The 25,316-nt window shown below is 55.0% G+C and overlaps 10 protein-coding genes across 10 annotated transcripts; 3 read left to right on the plus strand and 7 right to left on the minus strand.

Annotated features, from left to right (window-relative positions):
• Window positions 1-807: 807 nt before the first annotated feature.
• On the minus strand, window positions 808-1,263 carry PG985_006662 (uncharacterized protein; the record flags this gene model as incomplete). Its single annotated transcript, XM_066826431.1, has 1 exon — window positions 808-1,263. One exon carries the CDS (start codon window positions 1,261-1,263, stop codon window positions 808-810), a length of 456 nt encoding a protein of 151 aa, XP_066686038.1.
• A 1,935-nt stretch (window positions 1,264-3,198) lies between these two features.
• Window positions 3,199-3,811, minus strand: PG985_006663 (uncharacterized protein; the record flags this gene model as incomplete). The annotated part of the gene is made up of 2 exons (XM_066826432.1): window positions 3,199-3,591; window positions 3,725-3,811. 2 exons carry the CDS (start codon window positions 3,809-3,811, stop codon window positions 3,199-3,201), a joined length of 480 nt encoding a protein of 159 aa, XP_066686039.1.
• Window positions 3,812-5,458: 1,647 nt separating this feature from the next.
• Window positions 5,459-7,553, plus strand: PG985_006664 (uncharacterized protein; the record flags this gene model as incomplete). Its single annotated transcript, XM_066826433.1, has 6 exons — window positions 5,459-5,504; window positions 5,566-5,663; window positions 5,750-6,175; window positions 6,247-7,093; window positions 7,197-7,364; window positions 7,483-7,553. 6 exons carry the CDS (start codon window positions 5,459-5,461, stop codon window positions 7,551-7,553), a joined length of 1,656 nt encoding a protein of 551 aa, XP_066686040.1.
• Window positions 7,554-7,851: 298 nt separating this feature from the next.
• Window positions 7,852-9,279, minus strand: PG985_006665 (histidine acid phosphatase; the record flags this gene model as incomplete). The annotated part of the gene is made up of 1 exon (XM_066826434.1): window positions 7,852-9,279. The coding sequence occupies one exon, from the start codon at window positions 9,277-9,279 to the stop codon at window positions 7,852-7,854; it is 1,428 nt and encodes a 475-aa protein (XP_066686041.1).
• A 913-nt stretch (window positions 9,280-10,192) lies between these two features.
• Window positions 10,193-11,908, minus strand: PG985_006666 (F-box domain protein; the record flags this gene model as incomplete). The annotated part of the gene is made up of 1 exon (XM_066826435.1): window positions 10,193-11,908. One exon carries the CDS (start codon window positions 11,906-11,908, stop codon window positions 10,193-10,195), a length of 1,716 nt encoding a protein of 571 aa, XP_066686042.1.
• A 597-nt stretch (window positions 11,909-12,505) lies between these two features.
• PG985_006667 (Methylmalonate-semialdehyde dehydrogenase) lies at window positions 12,506-14,296 on the minus strand (the record flags this gene model as incomplete). The annotated part of the gene is made up of 2 exons (XM_066826436.1): window positions 12,506-13,560; window positions 13,633-14,296. The coding sequence occupies 2 exons, from the start codon at window positions 14,294-14,296 to the stop codon at window positions 12,506-12,508; spliced, it is 1,719 nt and encodes a 572-aa protein (XP_066686043.1).
• Window positions 14,297-14,945: 649 nt separating this feature from the next.
• On the minus strand, window positions 14,946-16,552 carry PG985_006668 (vacuolar ATP synthase subunit H; the record flags this gene model as incomplete). The annotated part of the gene is made up of 3 exons (XM_066826437.1): window positions 14,946-15,558; window positions 15,610-16,138; window positions 16,258-16,552. 3 exons carry the CDS (start codon window positions 16,550-16,552, stop codon window positions 14,946-14,948), a joined length of 1,437 nt encoding a protein of 478 aa, XP_066686044.1.
• A 2,781-nt stretch (window positions 16,553-19,333) lies between these two features.
• Window positions 19,334-20,598, plus strand: PG985_006669 (uncharacterized protein; the record flags this gene model as incomplete). The annotated part of the gene is made up of 2 exons (XM_066826438.1): window positions 19,334-20,405; window positions 20,495-20,598. 2 exons carry the CDS (start codon window positions 19,334-19,336, stop codon window positions 20,596-20,598), a joined length of 1,176 nt encoding a protein of 391 aa, XP_066686045.1.
• A 1,177-nt stretch (window positions 20,599-21,775) lies between these two features.
• Window positions 21,776-22,649, minus strand: PG985_006670 (60S ribosomal protein uL6; the record flags this gene model as incomplete). Its single annotated transcript, XM_066826439.1, has 4 exons — window positions 21,776-21,829; window positions 21,895-22,328; window positions 22,382-22,429; window positions 22,604-22,649. The coding sequence occupies 4 exons, from the start codon at window positions 22,647-22,649 to the stop codon at window positions 21,776-21,778; spliced, it is 582 nt and encodes a 193-aa protein (XP_066686046.1).
• A 1,248-nt stretch (window positions 22,650-23,897) lies between these two features.
• Window positions 23,898-25,161, plus strand: PG985_006671 (retromer subunit PEP8; the record flags this gene model as incomplete). The annotated part of the gene is made up of 3 exons (XM_066826440.1): window positions 23,898-24,114; window positions 24,349-24,821; window positions 24,889-25,161. The coding sequence occupies 3 exons, from the start codon at window positions 23,898-23,900 to the stop codon at window positions 25,159-25,161; spliced, it is 963 nt and encodes a 320-aa protein (XP_066686047.1).
• Between the last annotated feature and the right edge of the window lie 155 nt (window positions 25,162-25,316).

The following is a 25,316-nucleotide window of genomic DNA, read 5'->3' on the forward strand; positions in this document are numbered from 1 at the left end:
TCTAGCTTAGGTAAGAGATGGGTATGTATGTATGTATGTAGATACCTATGTTATGTACATGTATGTAGGCACTTTGGTTAGGTACTCCAAACCCCTTCAGTCTCTCAGCAAGCGATGGCCTGCTCTTCAAGAGATTGAGGCTACATACAGTACGCATGAATTTGACCAGTGCCGGGTGGGTATAGAAGGCGCTATAGCAATGCAGGCGATGGCTGCCCTTTCCGGGTTGCAGTGGACGGACACGGACTAGGCGTCTTGGTAGGTGGCATCGCATCGGGTCTGTTGCTGCTGGTTGGCACCCTACTGGCTTGTCTTGAAACCTGAAGCCGATTGGACACCGCCTCAAGCTTTCTTCTGCAAGAGGCTGGAGGCTGCTTCGTCGTACCTGGTTCGATCGATCGGACCAGGTCGTGGACAGTGACATGTTGCTGCTGCGCCATGGAAACCAATCACACCGGATCCCCCTGGGTTGGTTCATCACGGTGGGATAGCTTGAGCCTCATCTCCTCCCCGCCCACTGACCACTGACCACTGACCACTGACCACTTTCACACAGTATCCAGTATGCGCACTCCGGGATTTCTTCTTCTTGCGTCGTACCTCGCTCCGTGTCTCTTCTAAGCGAGCCTCACTTGTTTGGGATTTGCAGCTGAAAAGCATCTGATCTCCAGTGATCTCCAGTCAGTGTTGCCCACAGTGCCACTGACTCTAATTTTCTTAAAAATTGGTCCTGTTCGATCCCTTACCTACCCGACCGAGCCCTCTCCCATCTCCGCCCACTTGCAGTTTGCCTACTTTCTCTACCATTCAAACGACAGCAAACGCCCAGGCATCGTGCAATACAGCGGCTGTCGCCCACCCTAGCCACCATTGCCAATCGGCAGGGGGGGGAGAGGGGCGACCGCACCGACGCAACCCAAGGCCAATGGTATGTACCGGGGATTTCGGGAAACTGCCAAGATTGTTGATCGACAATTCTGGAGCAGCGTCGACCGAAGGTTTCAACGAGGCCGAAACGTTGACAGGCCAAACAAGGTCCATTTCGCTCAACCCCCGGCCAGTGTTTCCCTTTTTGTTGCCAAATATGGACATTCTGAAATCGCCGGCTCTTGTGATCAACGGCCGTTCTGGGATAATGATGAAGAACCCTTCTGGCTGACGGGCCGGCCTCCTCGGTGAGCGAATCAATCCCAAAGCTGCAGATGAGAGTAGAGCCTGAGCCAGGTGACAGTTGATGCGTGTTCCATTAGGCTCAGCTGTCATCCTTGTCAATTTAAGTCACCGCCATAAGCCATAGGGCCCGAGCAGGTCCGAACACCTGTCGCAGTGGCCTATTGAATCTTATATCTTCTTATTAGGGTAATTTCTGGTAGGTGACCGGTCAACAGCAATGGGATCTTCTTTGCCGGATGGGACCAAATACCCCTCCTTTTCACCTCATCGCGCCCACGAACATCCGGGTTCCTAAGCCGAATGCTACTACCGACAGTTGCGCTCAGGTGAGCTGGCGTGCGGACGTGCGTGCGTGCGATCCACGATAAGTTTGATAGGAGGTGTGCATTCATTCCTCGCTGTTATTGTACCTTGGGCAATTTGTACACTTGGCTACCCCAGCGACCTTTACACCGTGTTCTCTTGGAGATCAGCTTCTGTGATATGTACCGGATCTAATTAAATTGGGGAGTCCGGGTTTCGAGGTGTCCAACAAAGCTGGGGAACGTTCAACGTCAGAAACCAGGCTGCCAGGCACTGGTAATGGCGAGGCGGTTTCTCGCGACACGTAGCGCCAACGTGGGGCTCCATAAGGTGAAATCACCGCGCCGGGCTCATGCGAAGACGCTTTGATGACAGGAGGGGTTCGTCACCGGCCTAAAACGACATAAGTGGGATTGAGGAGGAGAAGGAGGAGAAGGAGGAGAAGGAGGAGAAGGAGGAGAAGGAGGAGGAAGAAGAAGACTTGTAGTATATCCGAAGCTATCACCTATAGACGTACTCGGGTCACAATGGGACTCTCAGTCGCCCAAGCCATCGGGTCGCTTGCATCTTGGCATCATTGTATTGATTCCAGCTGCCCAATTGGGTATTATATAATCCACCTAAGTGAGTACCTTATGTAATTACCTATACATAATTCTTCTTAGTCACCGGCAGTCGTAAAGTACCTATGTAAGCAGGCTTTGCGAGTGCCGGAAGCCGCAAAAAGAGGATCTGCAGCATCGCTTCCGCCAAGCCCAGTCGCAAAGAAAACCAACCCACGTGCTCATCTGCTTCGCACTCAAGGGAAAAACATCAAACATACGGCTGAGAAAATAGAAAGAAAAGAAAAGATTTAAAATATAATATATATATATAAATATATCTCTCTCTCACATCTCGGATTCTCCATTCCCTCTTTTTCAGATAAACTCCAAGCGGACCGCCTTCGCCTCGCCAAGTTATGCGAACCCCCTACGTCCGCCTGCCCCTGCTCAGATCTCGTCAACAAGCAATACTGAGGAGCTGCTACCCACGCGCGACAACTTCCAGATTCAGCAAGCCGTCACCGGCCAGTACCCCGAACTGGTTGCCAAAAAGAGCCAAGGGCAGCATCAAGGGGTGGGGGCTTCTCTCCCACAGTTTGTTTGCGCTTCTGGAATCTGGGCTAAGCGCCCCGAGTGGTGCCCCGTCCCTGGCGTCTGAGCGAGGATGCATACATCTATAAGTATACTTGTACCAGCAATACCATCACTGTCACATGAAGCTAATAAGATGAGGCGGAGATTTCTCCTCCTCCCTCATGCGGACGTTGACGTCGCGCCAGTAAGTTTCCGACCACCTAGTGACGCCTACGGTAGCGTTCGGAACGGCACCGCATCCATTCCCCGTGACAGGTGACAGCCTTGACAAGTTTTTAGTGGCGGAGCAGGAGAACGGAGCACCCGCAGCAGCAGCGTCTTTGAACTATCCCGGGCTCTTTGGACATTAACATTACATTGAACATACAGAAAATACATGTACATCCAAGTGCCGTGCTTCTTGCGGCACATGCCAGCGGATGTCGTGGCCAACCAGCAACATGTCCTAACACAGCGACTACCTGGTTGCGTCCCATGTTCCTCCCGGCCAGGAACCAGCTGTGTCCTCGATCCTTCACACACTCTGCCCCTCTCCCTCCCCCTCTACCCGCCTCATCGGATCAACTTGTGCATCATGTGGCCACTACAGGAAGGCCAGCGCGGCGGCAAGCCCTGCCCAGGCGGCACCCGCAGCCCCGGCCACCACTGTGCCGGCCGCACTCTTGGCAGGAGAAGGAGACGCGGCGGCCGGGGCTGTGTTGCTGGGCATGCTGCCGCCGGTGGCCGATGCCCCACTAGCGGCGGCCGACTTGGAGGGGCAGCTGACGACATTGGGGACCTGGACGCCCAGAGTGCCGCAGAAGGTAGAGGCGAACTGGATGGAGGCGTCCTGGTCGGCCTTGTTGCAGGCGTCGGACACGCAGCAGGAGATGCCGTCGATGAACTCCTTCTTGGCGCAGATGCACTTGGCATCGGTCGCGGGGCAGCCGCCGATCTGCTGGCCCGACCCGGAGACAAAGTTGTTCAAGCAGCCTTTCTGTTGGAACGCACGTGATCAGTCAGTGGTCCCGCATGGTAACTGTTTGTTGTCCTTTGGTCGTATGGCGTGCATATCAAGTAGGTAGGTAGGCATAGCATCTAGACGAAAGAGGACGAAAGGTTGGACTTACTGAACACTCGGGAAGGGAACCGAGTCCTGATTGCTGGGCAGTGGCGAGACCAGCAAATGCGGCGAAACTAACGGTGGTGAACTTCATGGTTGGGGCGGGTATGCGCTATCGCTATCGAGTCACTGCACTGGTATGCTTAGATGGTTGTAGTTTGTTTGCTGGGAAGGCCAACTGGTTCCTGTGGAAGTCAATTGCGAGGGGAGAGACAGAGAGAGGGTGTGTGTGTGTGTGTGAGTGTGAACATGTGAGTGTGTGTATTGTGTGTATTAAATAAATTTGAGGAGGCCACTGGCGGCCGAGCATCAATGGACAGAGGACACGAGAACGATGACGACTACGACGTACGAGAAGAGAAGTCGGTCCAGATCGACCCTTCTTCTTTTCATTATCCTCTCCTCTGCAACTGTCGACTTCAAGGAACCAATAATGCGATTGGCAGGCCTGCCAAGCAAGTATCTGCTCCAACTTGCATGTCAGGGGAGCATACTACTTGGCGCTAACAGGCCATGGAATCCGTGCCAGGCATGGGTGGCGCTCTTCCCAGGGACCGACTGACTGCTAGCTACCTACCTACACGTGCATGTATGTTGGACTACCTTCGCAGTGCAGTACCCATCCTGCCAGCAGTGTGTTCAGCTGCCGAGAGGCTGGCTAGAATCTGCACATTTCGGAGTATCCCGTCAATCAATCAAAGTTTGACCTACTGTTTCCATCAGGCAAGGTATCTTAGATTACCTAAGTACATACATACCTAGGTATGTAGATGATATTTCGACTTTCGCCAGGTATGTCGTACTACCTTTTGTTAGTACCGTATGTTAGCTGCTCCCCCAGATATTTGCGCCGGGAAAGTGGGGTCTTTGGGGGGCACCTGGGCCTACCAGATCGCAGCATTCTAGGGTGTTCCCGCATTTTAGACTTGACCGTAGGCCTAGCGCGTCCCTTCTGGGCGGGTGAGGTGGTAGTCGTACTTGGTCGTGCAATTGATGGCATTGATCCATGGCATGTGTGCTACCACTGCCGGAATGGCAATAACCTTACCTCGGGGTGATTGCCGTACGATGGTGCTACTCGGTCACTCATTCCCAGAACTTGCAGAAATACTTTTAACATACGAATACGCGCGTTTGCTCCAGTTTCTTCACCTTGTCTTTCTCCCCCTTTACACCTCATCGCTCAAGGACCCGCGGGCTGCGGCAGAGGAACAGCTGCCTACACTCAAGGGATTGTAGATAGCCGTTCAATTTAAAAACTGCCATGGGCCTGGCCTCGTGGCAAGCATTGGCATTGGGTTTGAGTTTGACAGTGACATTGTTCAATGAAACTTCCGCAGGGAAACATTGGTATTGTCTGTCCAGGAACCCCCCAGCTTATCTGCTCACTCACTGTGGTAATTGTACCGCCTTGTACAAAGCAAGCCGTGGCAGCCACGCCCAGCTAACGACCTACTTTGGAGCTTGAGGTTAGACCCTTGCTGCTGGGAACATTCCATTCCCATCCGCCACCCCCCTCCATCGCTGCTTTTTGCTCTCCAACCGCGGCACACTGACCCCCCGAGATCTGCTGTTGATTGCGTCAACGGCCTGATCCGGTATATCCCAACCAGCATACTTATTACAGAGTCGCCGTACCTGCCTTTGGGCATCTCCCGGTAATGCGTCTGTCGAGCTGATACTTCAACGACACGACTTTTCCATATCGAAAGGCACGGCGCTGCAGCAGTATCTTTCCAAAATGGGTCTCGGGGTTCTTGAGTCCCGGGCCATGGAACATGTGCCTGGTAAGCTGCTTCCGACCCCGGATCGCCTCGAGGTATGTTTGCTAAATTGACTCTCGCAAAGGCACTACGCGGTACTATGACGACCCAGAACGGCCGCGGACAGTCACCACCGCCCCGGAAACACGGGGCCTCAAGTGCGACAAGAATGGCATCATACTTGTAAGTATACCACGATTCCCCGCGTCTATGGCCATGATAGAAGAAGCTCGGGTCTTGATATGTGGCGTGCCACTTTTGATACATAGCATCCGCAACCGTCTGATGACCCCAACGACCCCTTGAACTGGCCGCTGTGGCAGCGCGATCTCATCACGTTCGTGCTCTCCATGACGGCCATCTTCGCCACGGCGCTCGGCCCCATCCTCGCCGCCAACACGCTGACCCTCTCCGTCTGGTTCAACATGAACTTCACCTACGTCGCCCTGCTGACGGGCTACTACCTGCTCGGGGTCGGCTTCGCCGCCATCTTCTTCGTGCCCTCGGGCCGGATCTGGGGCAAGCGGCACCTCTTCATCATCGGCACCGTCATCCTCATCTTCTCGAGCGTCTGGGGCGGCGCCTCGGGCAGGAACTATACCAGCCTGCTCTGGGCGCGCATCATCCAGGGCGTCGGCACCGCCCCGTTCGAGTCGCTGGTCAATGCGGCTGTTGGTGACTTATACTTCGTGCATGTAAGTCCCGGATCGATTATACCAGAAAGAGAAGGGCCACCGGGACGCTGACCAATGCATGTGTGAAACAGCAACGAGGCGTACGGATGGCGTTTACCAACTTGGCGGTGTTCGGTGGAGCCTTCTTTACCCCCGTCGTGGTAGGCAAGATTACGCATACCATCGGCTGGTCGTGGACCTTCTACATTGTGGCCATCTGCACTGCCGTCTCCCTGTTCGGTGTCATTTTCCTCTGTCCCGAGACCTCCTTCCGCCGGAGCACGCGGCTCAACACGGACATAGCGGCCGACTCGGGCCGCGAAAGCACCTCACAGGACGAGCCCGAGAAGGACGCGGGTCCGGACTCCCGGACGACCGCCATCGAGGCCGGCTCGGGGGCGTCGACGGCCTCGTCCCGGCCCAAGAAGACGTACACCGAGTCGCTCGCGCTCTTCGACGGCCGCAAGACGGACGAGAGCTTCCTCAAGCTGCTCTTCCGGCCCTTCCCGCTCTTCGCCCAGCCCGCCTTCCTGTGGGCCTGCCTGATCCAGGGCACCATGATCGGCTGGACCGTCTTCATCGGCGTCATCCTCGCCGCCGTCTTCCTGGGCCCGCCGCGCTGGTGGAGCGAGGTCGAGACGGGCTACGCCTACGTCGGGCCCTTTGTGGGCGCCGTCATGGGCTTCGCCATCGCCGGCGGCCTCGCCGACTGGAGCGCCACCTGGCTCACCAAGCGCAACGGCGGCGTCTACGAGCCCGAGTTCCGCATCTTCCTCGTCATCCCCCAGTTCATCTTCGGCTGCATGGGCCTCTACGGTTTCGCCATCACCAGCCAGGGCCCTTACCACTATGTCGTGCCCATCATGTTCTTCGCCTTCGAGGTCTGCGGCATGGTCATTGGAGCCGTGGCGAGCTCGCTGTACATCGTGGATGCGTACCGTAAGTTGGACAATATTTTCCGTTCCCTTGTGGAGCGATTGCGTCCATATGTGTCTTGTTTGTCTGGAATCTCCCTTAACTAATATTCTGTTGCGACATACAGGCGACCTGGCCATTGAGGGCTTCACTTGCCTCATCATCTTCAAGAACTTCTTCAGTTTCGGGCTCACGTTCAAGGCGTATGATTGGCTAGTGGAGGGTGGCACGGAGCCCGTCTTCTACGCCCTCGCATCGGTGCAGGTGGTCATTTGTCTGACGAGTATTCCAATGTGTAAGTCTTCTTCTGTCCACTGATGGTTATGGGCTCATCCCTTCTCATGGGAGCGTTCGCAATTGTGTGGGGAGGATGTGAAAAGTGCAAGTGACTAACGGTGTTGAAACGAATACAGATATGTACGGGAAACGAAACCGCGCCTTTTTCTACAGGCATGACATCTTGGCGATGACTGGTCTACGCTGAAATTTCAGGGAAAATCTGGCTGACACGATGACGGAGAGACGAACTCATTGGTTTCTTGGATACTGTTGTCAAGACGGGAACTATTTAGCACGGTCATACGAAAACACACTCGCTACGTGGCTTACTACGACATATACTTTTGAAGGCCCCTGCAATTGGATCAAATTACCAGTTCGGTTGCTGCTAATGCTAATAATAATCTTTCAAATACTGACAGCTATGTCACAATAATAGGTGACATAAGCCCGGATGACGTAAATCATTAACTCGTAATAAGATTCACCCCTTTAGACTTCCTCTAGGCCTTGGAAGCCTGAGCCGCCAACGTGGACTTCTTGACGAGTCGTAGACCCGCCAGGGCGTAGACCAGGCCCTCGATGCCCAGGATGACGACAAGCGTGACCAGGGCGCCGATGACGCCAGCGACGGCGGTGGAGATGCCGTTGCCCGACTTGGAGGCCGCCGTGGCCGAGCCATCGCCGCCGGAAGAGGAGGAGGCGTACGGGGCACACTGGCCCGTCGAGTTACCGCAGGCGGTACACCAGCTCTTGGTGTCGCCGATGGCAAACTTGCCCATCTCGTCGACGAAGACGGACCAGGGCGTCAGGACGTCAGCGCGGCCGAAGAGCGGGTAGGCCACGGGCACGTTGCCGGCGGCGCCGGCGGTGCCGTTGGAGAAGAGGAAGCGGACCGAGACGTCGTCCTTGGAGACGGGCGACGTCGACGCGTTGGTGACAAGCTCAAAGGCCATGGACGAGGCGTAGTCGACGATGCCGGTGAAATCGGACGACAGCTTCTGCAGCTGCGCCAGGCCAAAGAAGGACGAGAAGCTGGCGTAGGCGCCAAACTGGATGCCGAGCGGCGACTTGGCGCTCTTGCCGTCGAGGGTGGACTGCAGCTGCTGCAGGATCTGGCCGGCGAGGACGGAGCCCGCGATGGCGCGGACGGGCTCGGTCTCGTTGAAGGCCAGGTTCCACTCGTGGATGTTGGCCAGGTTCTGGACCTCGGCGACGGTCTCCGGGGTGAGGAGGTCCGACGAGGGGATGGTCTTGTTGTGGATCCTAGCCACGTTGATCAAGTCGAAGATGGTGTAGCCGTTCTTGAAGTTGGCCTCGTCGGCGTCGAAGGTGCCGCCGATGACGGGCAGCAGGCTCTGGTAGAAGCCCTTGGAGTCGCCGTAGGTCTGCTGGTACTCGCGCGAGGCGAAGTAGTTGTTGGAGCTGACCATGGCGTTGCCGCAGCCGCTGCCGCCCTGCAGCCACTCGTTGTTCTCGGCGTCGGCGCGGGTGCTCGAGGCGCCGGAGGCGGTGGCGACGGCCTTGACGGGGACGTACTGGTAGCCGCCGAGGGGCGCCTCGACCGAGGTGCCGTTGGCGAGCTGCTGGGCCGAGAGGCGGCCAACGGGCGGGTAGAGCCCCTGCACGAAGACCTGGGCCGAGTTGTGCAGGACGGCGTCGTCAGGCGCCGTGACGCTGACCTGGGACTGCACGGCGATGTCTTGGCTCAGGCCCCGGACGGGCGAGCTGGCGTCCGACGCAACGTACCGGCTGCGGTAGTAGCTGCCGGACAGGAAGACCTCCTCGGCACCCAGCGACGTCAGGTTAGCCGGCGGGTGGCTCTTGGGCGTGCGGTCTCCGTGGCGATGGAAAATGTAGACACCCAGCACCGTCTCGCTCTGGGCGAGCGGCAGAGAGGCCAGGGCCATCAGAGTGAGCTTCAAGGCCATGATGGTGGAACGGCAGGCTGGCTGGCGGCGACGACGCTTGACGGAGTGAGTGAGAGGTATCTACGAAAACTCGGTCGACCGTGGTGGAAGCGAGCGAAAGAGCAGCAACTAATAAGACCGCTTTTTGCCCCATCCAAATCGATTGAATAATGGAAATCCACGATAACTACTAATCAGATCGAGTTTTGCATCTCCGCAAGAGACAACCGACCTCCCCAGTTGTTTTCGCTGATAAGCAGCAACCTGCATCCGCATCAGGAAACCCACCGACCCCGCGGCCGAGCCCATTCGTTTTGCTCTCTGCCACCTGCCAGTCCTAATCGAAGTTGCTGGTTGCTGCCCATACCTAGTAGTGGTATCCCGCTCGGGATCGGTCTCAGCGATAACGGACCCGGTGGAGGTGGGCGCCTTTGGGGGAAAGCTTGAATTGGACAGGCCTGCAGGGTAACGAGGCCTCTGCCAATAAGATGCCCCCCCCTGCGAACCCACACAAGGCCCCGGCTTCTATATCTCGTTAGTCTGGCCAGCCAGCCGAGGCCTACAGTACTGTAGAAGTGGGGGAGGACGCATATCGACCTTCCCTTCCTTGGCGGTTCACGTCACCATTCGCCGTATACTTATCAATCTCGGCCTTTATATGCGGCGTTACTCGGCCTGAAACCCTGGTTCTCGTCAAGTAATACATATTCGTTGCTACGCCCCGAGATGCCGACTAATCACCGGGCAGAGGAACTTGTTCGAGTGCATGGTGAGGCTCTGCTTCAAACAGCCTACGCTGAAATGTACCAGTAGTAAATACATACTTGATGATACGGCTGGTGTCCTTATTAGTCACCATTCCATGCAGGTAGGTCGGATTATGGCCATTGGTCACACCAATTTGATGTTTCATTCGCGTAAGCAGGGTAATATATCAAAACCGGACGATCGTGATTCTGCCCTCGGCATCCTCCCCAACAACCCACCGTTCGTCGCCGTAGATCCGCCCCTTGCCCATGAGCTCCGTCCACATGTCATCAGCGAACCGGGCCTCTGGGTTCTCGTCGTCGGCGCCCTCGTCTTCGACACTGATCCGCGGTATGATAAAGACGGACAGGGCCTCGACCATGAAGCACTGCCTAGCCACGACCCGGACACCGGCTAGCGCGTCCTTCATATCGCTGACAGTCAGGTACGGAAACTCCTCATGCCGCCAGCAAGGAGCGTATCCCGGCCAGGTGCGTTTACCGCACGAGGGAGATGGCAGTGTGGAGATGGCATCGCCCGCATCGACATCTACGTCATCATCATCGCCATCAAACGATAGTCCGGCCGCCGACCCAGACCGAGGGCAGAAGGACATGTGGACGTCACCATCGGCGCAGCACTCATCGTACCATATCGGGCCAAACCCGACGAGGGGAAAGCCGGTGCAGCGCACCGTGTGGTGCCGCGGAGGGAAGATGGATGATTGCGCGCCGGCGAGCCAGCGGTGCTCCTCTTCATGTATATAGATATTGTTTTCGTCCAGAGCCAGGTCCCGGATGGCCGGGGTGTGGCGCTGGCGAAGGCCCATGGTTTCCAGCTCCCGCCACGTAAGCCGCTGAATGGCCGAGGGTCCCAAGTCGGCATCCGGCCTCTTGGTACCGGCCGGGTCCAGTGAGGGCCGGTAGGCCGAGGGGAATGAAATGTTCCAGACGGCGAGCTGCTCGATTGGATCGTCGTCGCCCCAGGGCGAGCGGTGCGGCTGCCATATGTAGAGTGCGTAGTGCGTGTTGCTGTGCGTAGAGAAGAAACGGTCCGTCGTGTTCAGCGGAAGTCCCAGGAAATGGATCTTCCACTCGGAGCGGAAGAAGATGTTCCAAGCCGACGAGTCCGAGGACGAGCGCACTATAGCCAGCTTTGGAGACCGCGACGACGACCGGGACTGGGCCCGCTGCACGTCGTAGGCGGTGGCGAAGGTGCGGTGGACGACCTCGCGCTCGTTCAATTGGTGGTAGGGCTCCCGCTCGCACCACTCGATGACGAGGACACCACAGGCCAGCCGCGCCCTCCTGACAATCTTGTCGGCGTTGTCAAAGGGCACGTGGAAACGCCGCCGCGTTTCCAGGTCGTAGGCGACGTACTGCCCGCCGTCGAGGCCGGAGTAGATGAGCAACCCGTCGTCCATGCACCAGGTGGGGTCACTGTACTGGAAGATGGCCTTGTTGTCGTTCCATCGCAGGATGCGGTCCCACGGTGCGACGCCCCGATGCAATTCGGGGTGAGTTGTCTCCTGGACCACGTCAATCTTCTCGACGAGGCGCGGCTTGGCCTGTCGGAGATGATGATAACGCCGAGCCACCTTGGCAAACACGGCGGCGGCGGACTCTCGTCTCGCACCCGGCGGTTTGGTGCCCAAAGCCAGCACCCGGGCTTCCCTGGACCTGGGGAAATGCCATCGCATCAAAACCAAAGATGCATCTTCCGATGTAAAGGCACCGTGCCAAGCGTGGCTTATGCTGCGACAGGCCACGCTGTCCCGGGCGGACAGGTAGGTGATGATGAGCAAAAAGACATCCTGGGGTAGATCGGGGAGATCTTTTAATAGGGTGGCAGTAGGGCACGAAGCTGCATGCCCAGGTCGTTCGGTTATGTCCACGGCCATCATTGCTGGCTCATGTGTCTGGCTTGTCTGTCTGCATATATAACAAAATAGGTAAGTTTCTGGCCATGGCATGCCAATGAGGTCAGCAGAGGGTCGCCTGTTGGAGTCGGAAGTCGGGCACGCCCCGGTACTTATTACTTACCCTGTCTAGTCGCGCCTGCTCACTCCGACAGGCTTGCGTGCAGAAAACAAGTACGGTACGTATGCAATGCACTTCGTTTCGTGGCATCCCTGGCGGCATCCGGACTTTGTGACACCAATGCACAATTGGGAGAGAATTTCAGATTCAGGCGCGGATTTAATTGTCAAAAGCATGTGGCATTTTCCAGCAGCCGGCCCATGTGATGGACAAACGCTTACTCAATTGAGAATTGAAGAGAGAGAGAGGGCTTCATTGAGCAAGATCTCGCCACCCCGTGACCGGGTTTCGGAGTAATGTGCATGTATTTGTATTAGCAACTACTGCAAGCAACAATATCGATTGACTGACTTGTCCGTTTTGAATGCGACGCAACTCCCTTTAAATCGGAGACATTCTGATGTACACTTCACCTCTGCCTACCTACGTTTTCCTACCCTCCCGAGAACTCTTTGCCACGGCTAGCTATGTGTAGGCATGGCCACATCGGCCTTTTGTGAAATGGCGTCGGCGCTGGACCACATGGCCGTGACCGTCTTTTGCTGCGTGTAGAAGTTGATGCCCGGTCGGCCGTAGAAAGTATTCGCACCGCCACCTGCAATGCTCTTCTTGTTGCCCGTGAAGGAGAACATGGGCAATGGCACGGGGATTGGCACATTGATACCAATCTGCCCAGCCTCAATGTTCCGGCGGAACGTCTCGGCCGTTGAGCCGGACTTGGTGAAGATGGCGGTGCCATTGCCGTACTCATTGCTGTTAATCATCTCGATGGCATCGTCCAGAGTCTCTACGTTCAAGCAGACCAAGACTGGGCCGAAGATCTCCTCCGTGTAGCATTTCATGTGAGGCTTGACGTTGGCGATGATGGTAGGGCCAACCCAGTTGCCGTTGGGGTACTTCTCCGGCTTGAAGTTCCGCCCGTCGAGCAGGATGGTAGCCCCTTCTTCCTCGGCGCTGGAGATGAGCGACTTGATTCTCTGCTCGCTTTCGGGGGAGATCACGGGGCCCAGGTCAGCCCCTTCCTCGAAGCCACCGTTGACATGCAGGGCCTTGGCTCGCTCTGCAAGCTCGGGCAGCCACTCTTTTGTCTCTCCAACCATGACCAAAGTGCTCAGAGCCATACACCTCTGCCCTGCAGCACCGAAAGCAGCACCCGTGACCGCGTTCAAAAAGTGGTTCTTGTTGCAATCTGGAAGGACTGCTGCATGGTTCTTGGCACCCAGATTGGCCTGGACACGCTTGCCGTTGGCAGAACCTCTGGAGAAAATGTACTCTCCGGCTTTGTTGCCACCGACGAAGCTGATGGCCTTGATTTCGGGGGCATCCAGAAGGAAATCCACGGTGCGGTGGGCGCCATGGATGATGTTGATCACGCCAGAAGGGAAGCCGGCCTTTTGGGCCAACTCTGCCAGAATCATGGCGGCACCAGGGTCACGCTCCGAGGGCTTAAGAACCAAAGTGTTGCCTGTTACAGTGGCAATGGGGATACACCACAGAGGAATCATAGCAGGGAAATCTGAAAGACACAAGCTGGTCAGCCATGCATCGTGAACTTGAGAATACACCTCGATTGAGTAAATTGACTTACTGAACGGGCAAATAGCGGCCGTAACTCCCAATGGCTCTCTGTAAGATCTCGTTTCCATGTCCTTGGCGACCTCGAGCACCTCCCCCTTGAGGAGCTCAGGGGCGCCGCAAGCCGCCTCTGCAACCTGTAGGCCTCGCAAGACGTCGCCCTTGGCGTCGGCAAAGGTCTTGCCCTGCTCCAGAGTGATGCTCGCGGCCAGGCGGTCCCAATTCTCGCGTACCAAGCCGACGAACTTGAACATGATTTGCTGGCGGGCCAGCACGCTGGTGTTCCGCCAGGCCGGGAAGGCCTTCTGGGCACTGTCGACGGCGGCCCGGAGCTCGGCGTCGGTCGACTGCGGGACGCGGGTCACGAGGTTGTTGGTGGCCGGGTCGTGGAGGTCGATCCACTTGTCCGCCTTGGACGCCTTGAATTCATTGTCCACGAACCAGGGCGTGTCCTGCGGCTGGGCAATCTGTTCGTGGGTTTGGGGGAAGCTCGTGGCGGTGGAGGCAAGGGCACTGTAGGGTCGGATGTGCTGCGCGGTAGCGGCCAACCGCCGTGCTGCTGTATCTCGGGATGCCATTCTTGCGGGCAACGTCGATACGGGGGGGGAGAGGATAAGACGGGATGCAGTGCGGCCGGCGCTGATGTTAATACCTCTTGCGATGGTTAATCGCTGCATTGTGAAGAGGGAGGAGGGGAATCCCTTAGCAAACAACACCAAATCGGATTTGGGTAGGCACCGCAGCCAAAAGCCAATGGCCGACGGGCAAAGGGAAAGACAATTTCTATCTACTTATATGTAGGTACACGCAGTAGCCGATCCTACCGATAACCCCCCTGCCCCCTACAGTAGCCGGTACCTCTCCTATCACCTATCTCGCCAATCCGCCGCTTTCGGTCCCAAACCTGCCCCAGATTTCATGGAGGTCGAGTGGGGTAGCTCCCTCGCTTGTCCGCGCCCGCTGCAAACCGAGATCTGGGGTAGTGCTGAGCCGCGGATAACAGCTAGCTGGCGCTTGAAATTACCTAACCGAAATGCAATTCAAAGCAAGCAAAGTCACGAGGTGATTCGAAACGCTTCTCACATCAAATCGGAAGCCAATTCAATATGCGAGTTGTCCCGAATCCCGAGTAAAAATCTGAATTCACCTGATGACCGGGTGCTAAGTCTCGTCGTGCACAGCGGACGATGATACTAGATAGTCGTGAGAACGGGACTCGATCTGAAGACGGATTTCATTCAGTTTCTGCTAACACACAATGCTATCATAACGGAGCCTTTCCCGGGCAAATTGATCAACGACGAACTATACATGAGCTTCGGCTTGTTAGCTCTCGAAGCTGTACTTCAACCAACCACCAAGAGCCTTTAGACTCTCCCACCGTACATTCTCATCGGGGTCTTGCATCAACTCCATGACGCGTGTCTTGAGACCAAGCTTCTCCAGCTGGTATCTTCTTTCGGGCACTTCCTTGACGAGGCAGCCCACGTCGTTGCAAGCAATAGCCAACACTCCCTTGTCGTTGTCCCAAGGCTTCTTCATAATCTCAGCAAGCTGGCGCGGAATCTCGCCCGTCTCGAAGTCGAGGATCTTGCGCGAGTTCTCCGTCCAGAAGGTTTGGTTTCGATGAGGAGGCGACCATCGCAGATGGCCTGACCGCACTTCGGCCACATACTCATCAAGAGTAGTCTTGGTCTTTGTGTATTCCTCCAGCATCTCCTTGAGCTTGTCCAGATCCTCTTGCAAGTCGGGGTCTGTCAGGTGACGCCCGCTCACGTTCTGCAGGACCCCAGGAAGCCTCGCCAGCACAGCTGTCGGGAGTAACGAGTTTGAGTTGGGGCTAAGCAGGTTGTAGAGCGTAGACGCAAGCAAGCGCGTCGTCTTCTCCTTTGGCGAAAGGCGAAGTAGCTGGGTATATAGAAGAATTATATCGTACTCGCTGCAACAAGATTAGTGTAAGACCTCGCCGGTGGATATTGTTTCAACTTACTCGTTCATCTCGTCGCCGATATCCTCGGCCTCGAAGCTCAACTGCCACATGACCAACAGGACATGGTACAGGAGCTGGAGTCCAACGCCACCGCCCAGTGAGCCCTCAAAGCCACTGCTACCCCGGAGAGTAGAGCTTCCACTCCACAGGCTGGCTGACGTGTCGGCGCCAATGCCGGCGGCTTTTCTGAGGATCTCGATAAGCGGGGTGACAGTCTCGCTCTTCTGCTTCCAGAATAGCTGCCTGGAAGACTGCCCATACAGCAAGGCCGAATATTCGGTGACAGCGATGTCCTGCAGTCCCGCGTCGTTTGAGTTCTTGGCCAAGCCGCAAAGGTAGCTTAAGATCAGGGGTAGGGCGTTTTCGGTTGCGGCAGATTCGTCTTGCGATCTCGCCATCAGGGTGGTCAGAACGGTCGAGGTCAGTAAGGGGATAGGGTCTTCGGGGTTGGTCGAGTGCGCCAGGAGCGGTAGGAAATGCTTGTAGGGGTCTGCGTCCTTGAACAAGGCCTTTGCCAGCGAAGGTACAGCTGTACGATATCCATAGGTTAGCATTAGAAAAATGGCATGCAGTATTGGAAGTCGCAGAGCACGAAATGGGATGTGGACAATGAGGTAGCAAACGAGGGAAGGACCGAGGGAAGCTTACCATCAAGCAAATCGCTCAACAGCACCAGGATGTATTGAAGCACCTCGGAGCGCTTGCTTGCCGACTCGAACACGCCCGGCGTGCCGTTGCCGCCAACAAAGAGTATTCGGTAGCCATCCAGATCAGCCTCGACCACCTGCTTTCTCTGTTCCTTTCTGACTTTATCTACGGCTCGGATCTGGGCGAGTTGGGCATCGGTGACGGTACCGACACGGACGGCGCCTTCCCAAGGTATCGGACGCTGTCTGATGTTGTTCTGGAGCGAACCGAGGTACGGAGGCGGATCCAGAGACATGATGATGCCTGTAATGGCCTCACACGGTCCAATAGCTTTATTTCAGGCGTGGTCAAGAAACACTTTCTCGAGTGGGCGAAGTGAAGTTTGGCAGCGAAGAGGGGAAGTTGAATGCGATGGCGCAAAGTGAATGGAGGTGGCCCGAGTCAGGCGGGTGGTGCGGTCTGATGTCTGAGGACTGGTGTCGATGGTGTGGCTATTCCAACTTGAAGCTCCAACTCCAACCGCAGCAAGCACGTACGTTGGTACGTCAAGCAGCTGGACCTTGCGGCCTTTTGGAGCGCCGACGCTTTAGTGGGGCTCTGCATCTGAGATCACTTCACTCAGCTTCTGACCTACCTAAAGTACCCAAGCTACATAGTCACAGCACGCACTTACACACTCATTAACTGGTAGATTTGGATGGTTCTAGATATTGCCATAGACCAAATGAGTATAGATTCAACTCATTTGGTATTTACTGACGGCTGCATGTCGGGTAACAACAGCGTGGACCTCGTTGTCAGATCTTGAACCAGAGATTCGTGGTCTGAGTGATTGATTGGCTTGTTGCCGCGAGATGACCACTCAAACTTGCAGGACCATATTGCCGGTATCGATTTCGCTTGATGCGTCGCCGTGCAAACAAAGGACGGTGGTATATACCGCCGAATGTATATAATATATTAGAATCACATGTGCCCACCTAATCAGATACATTCTGGATACAAGAAGTCCTCTTCATGTCTATTTGCATGTGCAGTGTTCAAGCGGTATCATGGATCTTGTTGTAAACGTGTCGGTCTTGGCATTGGATAACTTGACTACTAGGGAGGTGATCACATCCAGTTGCACTCTGAAGGACCGTAAGAGAAGTATATTGTATACCAGGACTGATCAAGAGCACTTACTTTCAGTGTAACCACCATGAGAGTTACCGATCATCCGTATTCCACCTTTAGACGATGGGAGACAGACGGCTCGCCCTGCAGTCGGTGTTACTCAAGATAATTCCTGAACTTCTCATTGTTGGCAATTTCAAGATGCCCTCTCCGTCTCCCTCTTCTCGAGCCTTCTTTTTCGGGCGACTGGTTGCTGCACGTAAGCGGCGGGCGTGAACGTTTCACAGGGAACAGGTGATTGCATCCACTGCACGTGCGAATATACCTATAAGGTAGGCAGATGCAATCATACCAGCAACGCATGTGTATGCGTGTTGGTGTAAGAGCTTGCTTTGGGTTCACGTTCAGGACATATCGTGAGAGGAAATCTTCGGGCTGCCTCCTCGAACGTCATCGCACCGAAACCGACTTGCAACGATAGTAGGTCGTTTCGAAACGAAGCAAGGTTGTACTTTGCCTACTTGATAAAAGCTTAGGTAGAGAGACGTCAGGTACAAGGACCCAGAACCTTGGAACGCCCGCTCCGTTCCGAGGCCTTGATGGACGAGAGTATATTCAGCAAGTCCATGCTACATATACTACTATACTGCGTTCGAGATGACCTATGGCAGGGCGCCGGTTCCTGAATAATGGATTTGGTTTCCATAGTACGATCTGCAATGACGGAGCCCGAGTTACTTTGATGGAGTAGCAAGTAGTTGCGCATGATTGGAACTGGGAAACGGTGAGGCCCAGCTTGGAGGATACGAACTACTTGGCAATCGCCCGGCTACACGCTTACGCGCTCCAGCCAGATAGCTGTCAGAGAGACCCCTGTCTCGCAACTCTATCGGGCTGTTAGTTGTCGTCCAGTCAACCATCCCGGTCGCTGTAAAGCAGGCCTAGCACCCGGCAACGATCCCAGATCCTGTCTGCAGCTCTCTCGTGGTGTGCTTGCTGCATGCCAACTCACTCACCTCGCCATCATTACTAGGTACCAAAGACTTGTCCCGTTCAAACTGCACCTACATACCACCGAGTACCTAACCGAGAGCATGCGTGGAAATCAATTGTGGTAGAAACCGAACAACTGAAGCAGAGAGCAGAAAAAAAAGAGGACGAGTGCTCCCTGGCATCGTCCGAACTTGAATTAAGTGAAGTGAATGAAGAAAGACTGGCTGACTGACTGGGTCGAATAGCGAAGCACCCCTGCCCTTAGCTGCCGACCAGCCAGCCCCCTCTGTTTTTTCTTGGGCAGATCGCCTATGACACACCACCATCCAGCGTCGCGAACTGCCCGACCCCGCGACTTTTTTGGGCAGACGGTCATAAGAGAAGAGGTTGGGAAAAGAAAAAGCCCCAATCAAGGCCCAAAAGGACGCAAGTCGTGCATTAGTAGTACCCTGATTCAGACTGACCCTTGATTGTGTCTTTTTCTCCCCATCCATCCTGCCATCTCTATCTCCTCCTGCTGATTGTTGTCTTGCTTGTCTTGTCTTGCATTTTGCAAGTCTTGTCTTGCATGCTCTAACCTCCAGACTTACTTACACGCATACTCCAAGTTCTCACCCTCGTTGAGCGTCCCTCCCTGTCATCATACCTGGTCACACTTACAACAACTCACATTAAAGACCAACTTTATTGAGTTGAAGCTTGCTGGCGCTTTCCGCCGTGCTTCTCTCATCCTAATTCCTGTCCTATCTACTCGTACACCGAGATTCAGTGGAAATCACGGCCTTTGCGACTCGGACTGTCAATTGAGCTTGGCGGCTCCAGTACGGAGACTGAGAGAGCGAGAGCGAGAGCGAGGAGAGTGAGAGTGAGAAAGAGGCCCAATTTGTCTCACTCACTCATTACCCATCGTGGGCGCCAACATTCCAGCAAGCTCACCCCGAGTCTGCCAGAGCTCACAACCGTCACAATGCGATTCTCACCGCGGCAACAGCCGTGCCTGGTGGCTCTCCTGCTCACCTCCACCCTGACCGCCGCGTCGCCCTACCCCAAAGATGAGCTCCGCGACCTGGGCTATGGCTACATCATGGAGCGCGCATGCGATTCTTACTGTGGTGCCGACAACCAATACTGCTGCTCGCAAGGTCAACAGTGCTACACGTCGGCCGGCATAGCAGGTTGCGCGACCCAAGGCGGCGGAGGAGGTTACAATTTCCACACGACCACATGGACCGAAACCAAGACATACACCAGCACGTTCAGCACCTACGCGCCCGGCGCCACAGAGGGAGTCGGCGCTGGTGTCGGCGGTGCCGATTGCGTGCCGAAACCGGGCACAGGGCAGATCGCTTGCGGGCCCATCTGCTGCACCAACCAGCAGTTCTGTCAGCACAATGGCCAGTGCATGCCGAACCCTGGCGGTGTATTGTGGACCACGGGCACGACCGTACGCACAACCGTGGGCGTGGTGACGACTCAGTACTCCGCCCCGTATCGCGTCACCAGTGGCTCGACCATCTATGAGTCCACAGGTACTGCTGCCAGCCAAACGGCCGAGCCGACAAGCACCGACGGTGCTGTCACCACCACCAACAACTCGCTGAGCGGCGGCGCTATTGCGGGTATCGTGGTGGGCACCATTGCCGGTGTTATCCTGCTGCTGCTGCTCTGCTTCTTCTGCATCGTCCGCGGTCTCTGGGGTGCGCTCTTCGGCGGCAAGAAGAAGGACCGGAAGACTGAAAGGATCGAGGTTATTGAGGAGCGTTACTCTCGCCATGGCAGTGCCGCTGCCGCTGGACGTCCCGCTCACCGGACATGGTTCGGCGGCGCCCCTGGCGGTGGCCGCCCGGCCACGGTTACCTCGCGGAGAGAGAAGGACAAGTCGAGTGGTGCCGGATGGCTCGCCACCGCCGGCGGTGCTGCGCTGTTGCTTCTCGGCCTCCGACGAGGCGACAAGAAGAAGGAGGAGAAGGTGCACAAGCCGCCCAGGAGTAACTGGAGCAGTTCCTACTACACCGACTCCTACACTGCGAGCAGCCCTAGTAAGTTCACCCACACAACTACCCCGGGACATATGAAGACAATCCAATAACTGACTGGCCAAAACAGGTAGTGCTAGCTCTGACCGCAGGACGCGCCGGTCTCGACACTCCAGGGGAACGCGGGCATCGCATTCCCGCGTGTCGCGGCATACGAGACGCTCATAAGCGACTTGCATGCCTCGGAACCTTGTGACACATTCAAACATTACATACTCCTTCTCCTTTTAAGGATGCATATTTGATCCTCTCTCCAACCCACACAAACACATACACCCACAATACCGATCTGTCTATAATAAGCAAACCTCCGAATCAGCACATATCAACACTAGATTACAAACACCCCTGCACCAACATCACGCGACACAGATCATGACCCCCCGGCGTTCTGGATTTGTTTTGGGACATCAAGAGGAAGGCTGGTTGGTTGGTTGGTCCCACTTGATTTTCCCCATTTGAAAGAGTTATATGGCACTTTTCACGAGTAATTGTTTTCCACGAGGAAGACGAACGGAACGGAACAAGATGAGATGAGACGTATGTTTTTCTGGAAAAGAAGGTTGGGGGAAAAACCGGATTTCCCTCGAGTGACGAAGAAGAACACGAAGGAAGGACGGAATGAATATATGCGACCCAATGATTTATCAGTTTGGGACTGGACGAGACGCAATGAGAATGTCTCGGGTATGAGAAAGGAATATACGATTGCCTCTTCTTCTCCTGGACATATGGAGTTCCTGGAATTAAGATTTGCTCCGCTTGCTTTTGTATTTTTGTGAGAATTCTCCTTCGCAACATAGACTTGGTACAATGATAAGATACCCGTTCTATAACTCAACATTTGGTCATCATAGCAGGTACTTATCAAATTTCTTGACTCGTGCTCTACATATCAGACATGCCTGGATTGCAGGCAGCAATGCATACGGATGAATCACGAAAACGACATGGGTGCATCCCTTGATGTAACATCATAGGCCCTGCTTAAAAGATGGCTGGTTTAACTGTGTATATTACCAGTGAACTTGGTGATCCACGAGTAGCTACAATCGTAACATCGTCACCCATACTGGACTCCATAACCCGAGAAGATCAACGCGTAGATGAACCTTCTTGTACCGAACTCAGCTAGCAAGCGTCCTCGCAAGATGCCGAGCATCCTATCTGGAGTCGAGTCGGCTGCTCCGTGGGCCAAGGGAGGCTCATTGGTGTCACATTTGGGGAGATCGAGATGTGCTTCGTAAAGGATCCGTTCCATTTTCGTAGCTAATCTTGCCACGTAAGTGATGCAAATGTAGAACCCCGGTCACTCCTTAATGAGACCCAAAAGCAGCAAAGAAACCATGACGTCCGATCCATTTCCGCCCTTTTTAAGCCTCCTCCTCGATGTGGCCCTTCTCCGACACGTACAGACCGTCCAAGAACTGCGAGGCGGGTAATGTCAGCAAGCGTGTCCTAAAGCTAGATCAGTAGCCGTAGTTTCTCTTACCTTACGGATATCCTTGTTGCGGACACGGCAGATCTGTTGGATATCGGCGGCAGATTGTGAGACATCCTCCAGGGAGATACCGGTGAGCGTCAACTCATCCTTCTGGTTCTTGGAGGGCTCGATGTCGACGCCGTGGCGCATGACGACGCGGCGGACAATCTTCTCACCCAAGAAGTTGCGGATCTCGACCTCGTGGCAGTCGGTCTCGGAGTTCTTGTCGATGTTGACGTTGATCGGGAAATGGGCGTAGACGTAACGCATCTTGTACTTGTAGCCCTTTGTCACACCAGTGATCAGGTTGTTGATGAGGGTACGGACAGTGCGGAGAGCGGCAACATTCTTGCGGGCGCCGTGGTGGATCTCGATGCCGATAACGTTCTTCTTGGGGTGGGAGAAGTTGACAGCCAAGTGGCTCAGGTCCTTGGACAGCTTGCCTGTTTCCTCCGTTAGACAAATCACCGACGCCGGGTTTCGGGACATTGCATACCCTTGGGACCAGTAACGGTGACGTTACGGGCCTTGATCTGGACCGAGACTATTCGCAGAGAAACCAGGTCAGCATATTGATCGATGGGTGAATGTCGCATTCGTTGAATCTTTTCCCCCCTGCTTGTCGAAAATCCATTGCGTGCCCTTCAATACCGCATATGCAGCGCGCAAGTTGCCAAAAATTGAAATCCTCCCAAGGGAAAAAATCAGGATCACGTACCGCCCTCGGGCACCTCCAGGGTCTCTTCGCTGTGAATGTAACGCATCTTGTCGTCGGGGTTGGCGGATGTCGACCTGTGTGTTCAGAAGGGCTGAAGTTAGTTATTTGTTGCCAGAGCTATTGCTGCGATTCTCGAGAAAATCGGATCTCGAGAGTGTCGACGACGGCAAGACAGGTCGGGAGTGGAATGTCTGGGGACATGTGCATACCTGAGGGAGTTGAGATGCGGTGATGTGAAGTCCAATTTCGGGGCCACAAGCCAAACGTCGAGATAGATTCAATCAATTTCGGAGTGAGAGTGCTTAGCCCGCACCAAAAATTACTCGTAAAAAATTGTGAAAGGCGAGGCACACTAGGGCACACTTGCACCTTATCGGATCGCGCTGTGGCTGATTGACGTGGCTGGAGAGAAACGACCCCACCATAAACACTTTGGCTGAGGCAGGCAAGCTCCAATCTGATCACGGCCCACTTATTATCTCCTGCCGCCTGGATTTCCGTTACATGCAAAGTACTGGATATACGCCTACACATTTGATAGGTACATCTGTAAGTGCGGGCATGCTGGCTGCTTGTTGATGGATACTTGCATCTTGACTGCCATTGCAGGTTCCAAAGGTAATGCGATTCCTTCAATGCAATTTCTCTGGCTATCGCGAGTGAGGCCCTCCCGGTTATTATTGATATGCAGCATACACTTCACACGAATATGTTCTCCAGATAGCATGCAGGAGCTGATTAAGAGGTATGTACGCTGGAATAGGGTGCCCAAGCTTCCTCCCTATGTGTTAGGTATCTGATAGAATTGTCTTCCTCATTCCATGAAGAGTTGCGATCTGAAAACACGGATGCCAGCTGAATCTTTAAATTAATCGATTTGTCTTCTAACAATTTTCACTGTACATCATACTGCAAGTTGATTGGCCGTCTTTCTTCTTCGCCCATTAATTGGTGATTCCCGGTCTTTGGTGAGCACCGACATCCCCACATGCGTCAGTCGGCGTTCAAACTGCGGCCTGCCGATGAGTAGCCACCTACGGCTGTCTATCTGTTTGCCCCTGTCAGCTCGTCTAAAGAGGTAGCAAGGTAGGTACCTGTGAGCCTGTCTACGTACTCCGTACCGCAGTGACGATTGCAGCAGAGCAACCCGCAGCGCTCCACCTTCTCCCCCAGGCACAGGCACTCTTGAAGCTAGGTTGCGCGTTGCGACGAGAGCGAGACGGCCAGGCATCGCATTCTGCTTTCCATACCACTTTATACCTCCCACCCAATTATCCAATTGAGCCTCTCAGCCATGTCGTACTTCTTTGCCACCCCCGTCGACATCGACGTGGTCCTCGAAGATGCCGACGAGCGCTCCATGGTCGACGTCAAGCTTGACAAGAACCGACGGGAGAAGGCGCCGCTATACATGGACGGCGAGAGCGTCAAGGGCGCTGTGACGATACGACCCAAAGACGGCAAAAGGTTAGAACACACAGGCATCAAGGTGCAGTTTATCGGCACAATAGGTACGTGAACAACAATCACAGCAGCAGCACCAGCAGCACCAGCAATGAATCCACTTCCCATCCCTCTCCGCTCGTTCGTTCGTTCGTTCGTTCCGTTCTCTCGACAACACTGCGCAAACTGTCACCATGGCCAACCACCGCCCCCTTCCCCCTCAGTTTGCCCTTGACTTTATCTTTGTCCTCTTTCATGTACAGGCATCGACACCGTGAAGAAGAAACTAAGACGCCCCTCAGAGATGTTCTTCGACCGCGGCAACCACTACGAATTCCTCTCGCTCAACCAGGAGCTCGCGGCGCCCGGCGAGCTGCAGCACCCGCAGACGTTCGACTTCAACTTTAAGAACGTGGAGAAGCAGTACGAGTCCTACAACGGCATCAACGTCAAGCTGCGCTATCTCGTCCGCGTCACCGTCTCCCGCCGCATGGCCGACGTCATCCGCGAAAAGGACATTTGGGTCTACAGCTATCGCATCCCCCCGGAGATCAACAGCAGCATCAAGATGGACGTGGGAATCGAGGACTGCCTCCACATCGAGTTCGAGTACTCCAAGAGCAAGTACCATCTGAAAGACGTTATTGTCGGCCGCATCTACTTCCTGCTGGTCCGACTCAAGATCAAGCACATGGAGCTGAGCATCATCCGGCGCGAGACCACGGGCGCCGCCCCGAACCAGTACAACGAGAGCGAAACGCTCGTGCGCTTCGAAGTAAGCTCCCATAACCATCCCAAGATATCCATATGTGAGGTGTAATACTGACAGATCCGGCCTACAGATTATGGACGGTTCTCCTTCCCGAGGCGAGACCATCCCTATCCGCCTCTTCCTGGGCGGATTTGACTTGACGCCGACTTTCCGGGACGTCAACAAGAAGTTCTCTACGCGGTACTACCTTAGTCTGGTGCTGATAGATGAGGACGCTAGGAGATACTTCAAGCAGTCTGAAATCATCCTTTACCGGCAAGCACCCGATGTCGTACAGGGCCAATCACAAATCACAGCTGTCCCTGATCCCGCGCGTCCTATGCCAATGCCCGTTGAGGGATAGAACTGAAACGTTGCAGAGGGTGGGTAACTAACTGACCCTCCTCCCCCTTTTTGTACTTAGGCAGTTGTTGGCGAATTCTTGAGCATGGGTGGCATGGCGTTTATAGGTCTTTAGAGGCACTCCTGTAATAAAAATACGGACAATATCCAAATCAT

This window comes from Apiospora marii (genome assembly GCF_038362585.1).
Source record: "Apiospora marii strain CBS 49790 chromosome Unknown utg000004l_segment0_segment0, whole genome shotgun sequence".
In the NCBI taxonomy this organism is placed as follows: Eukaryota; Fungi; Ascomycota; class Sordariomycetes; order Amphisphaeriales; family Apiosporaceae; genus Apiospora; species Apiospora marii.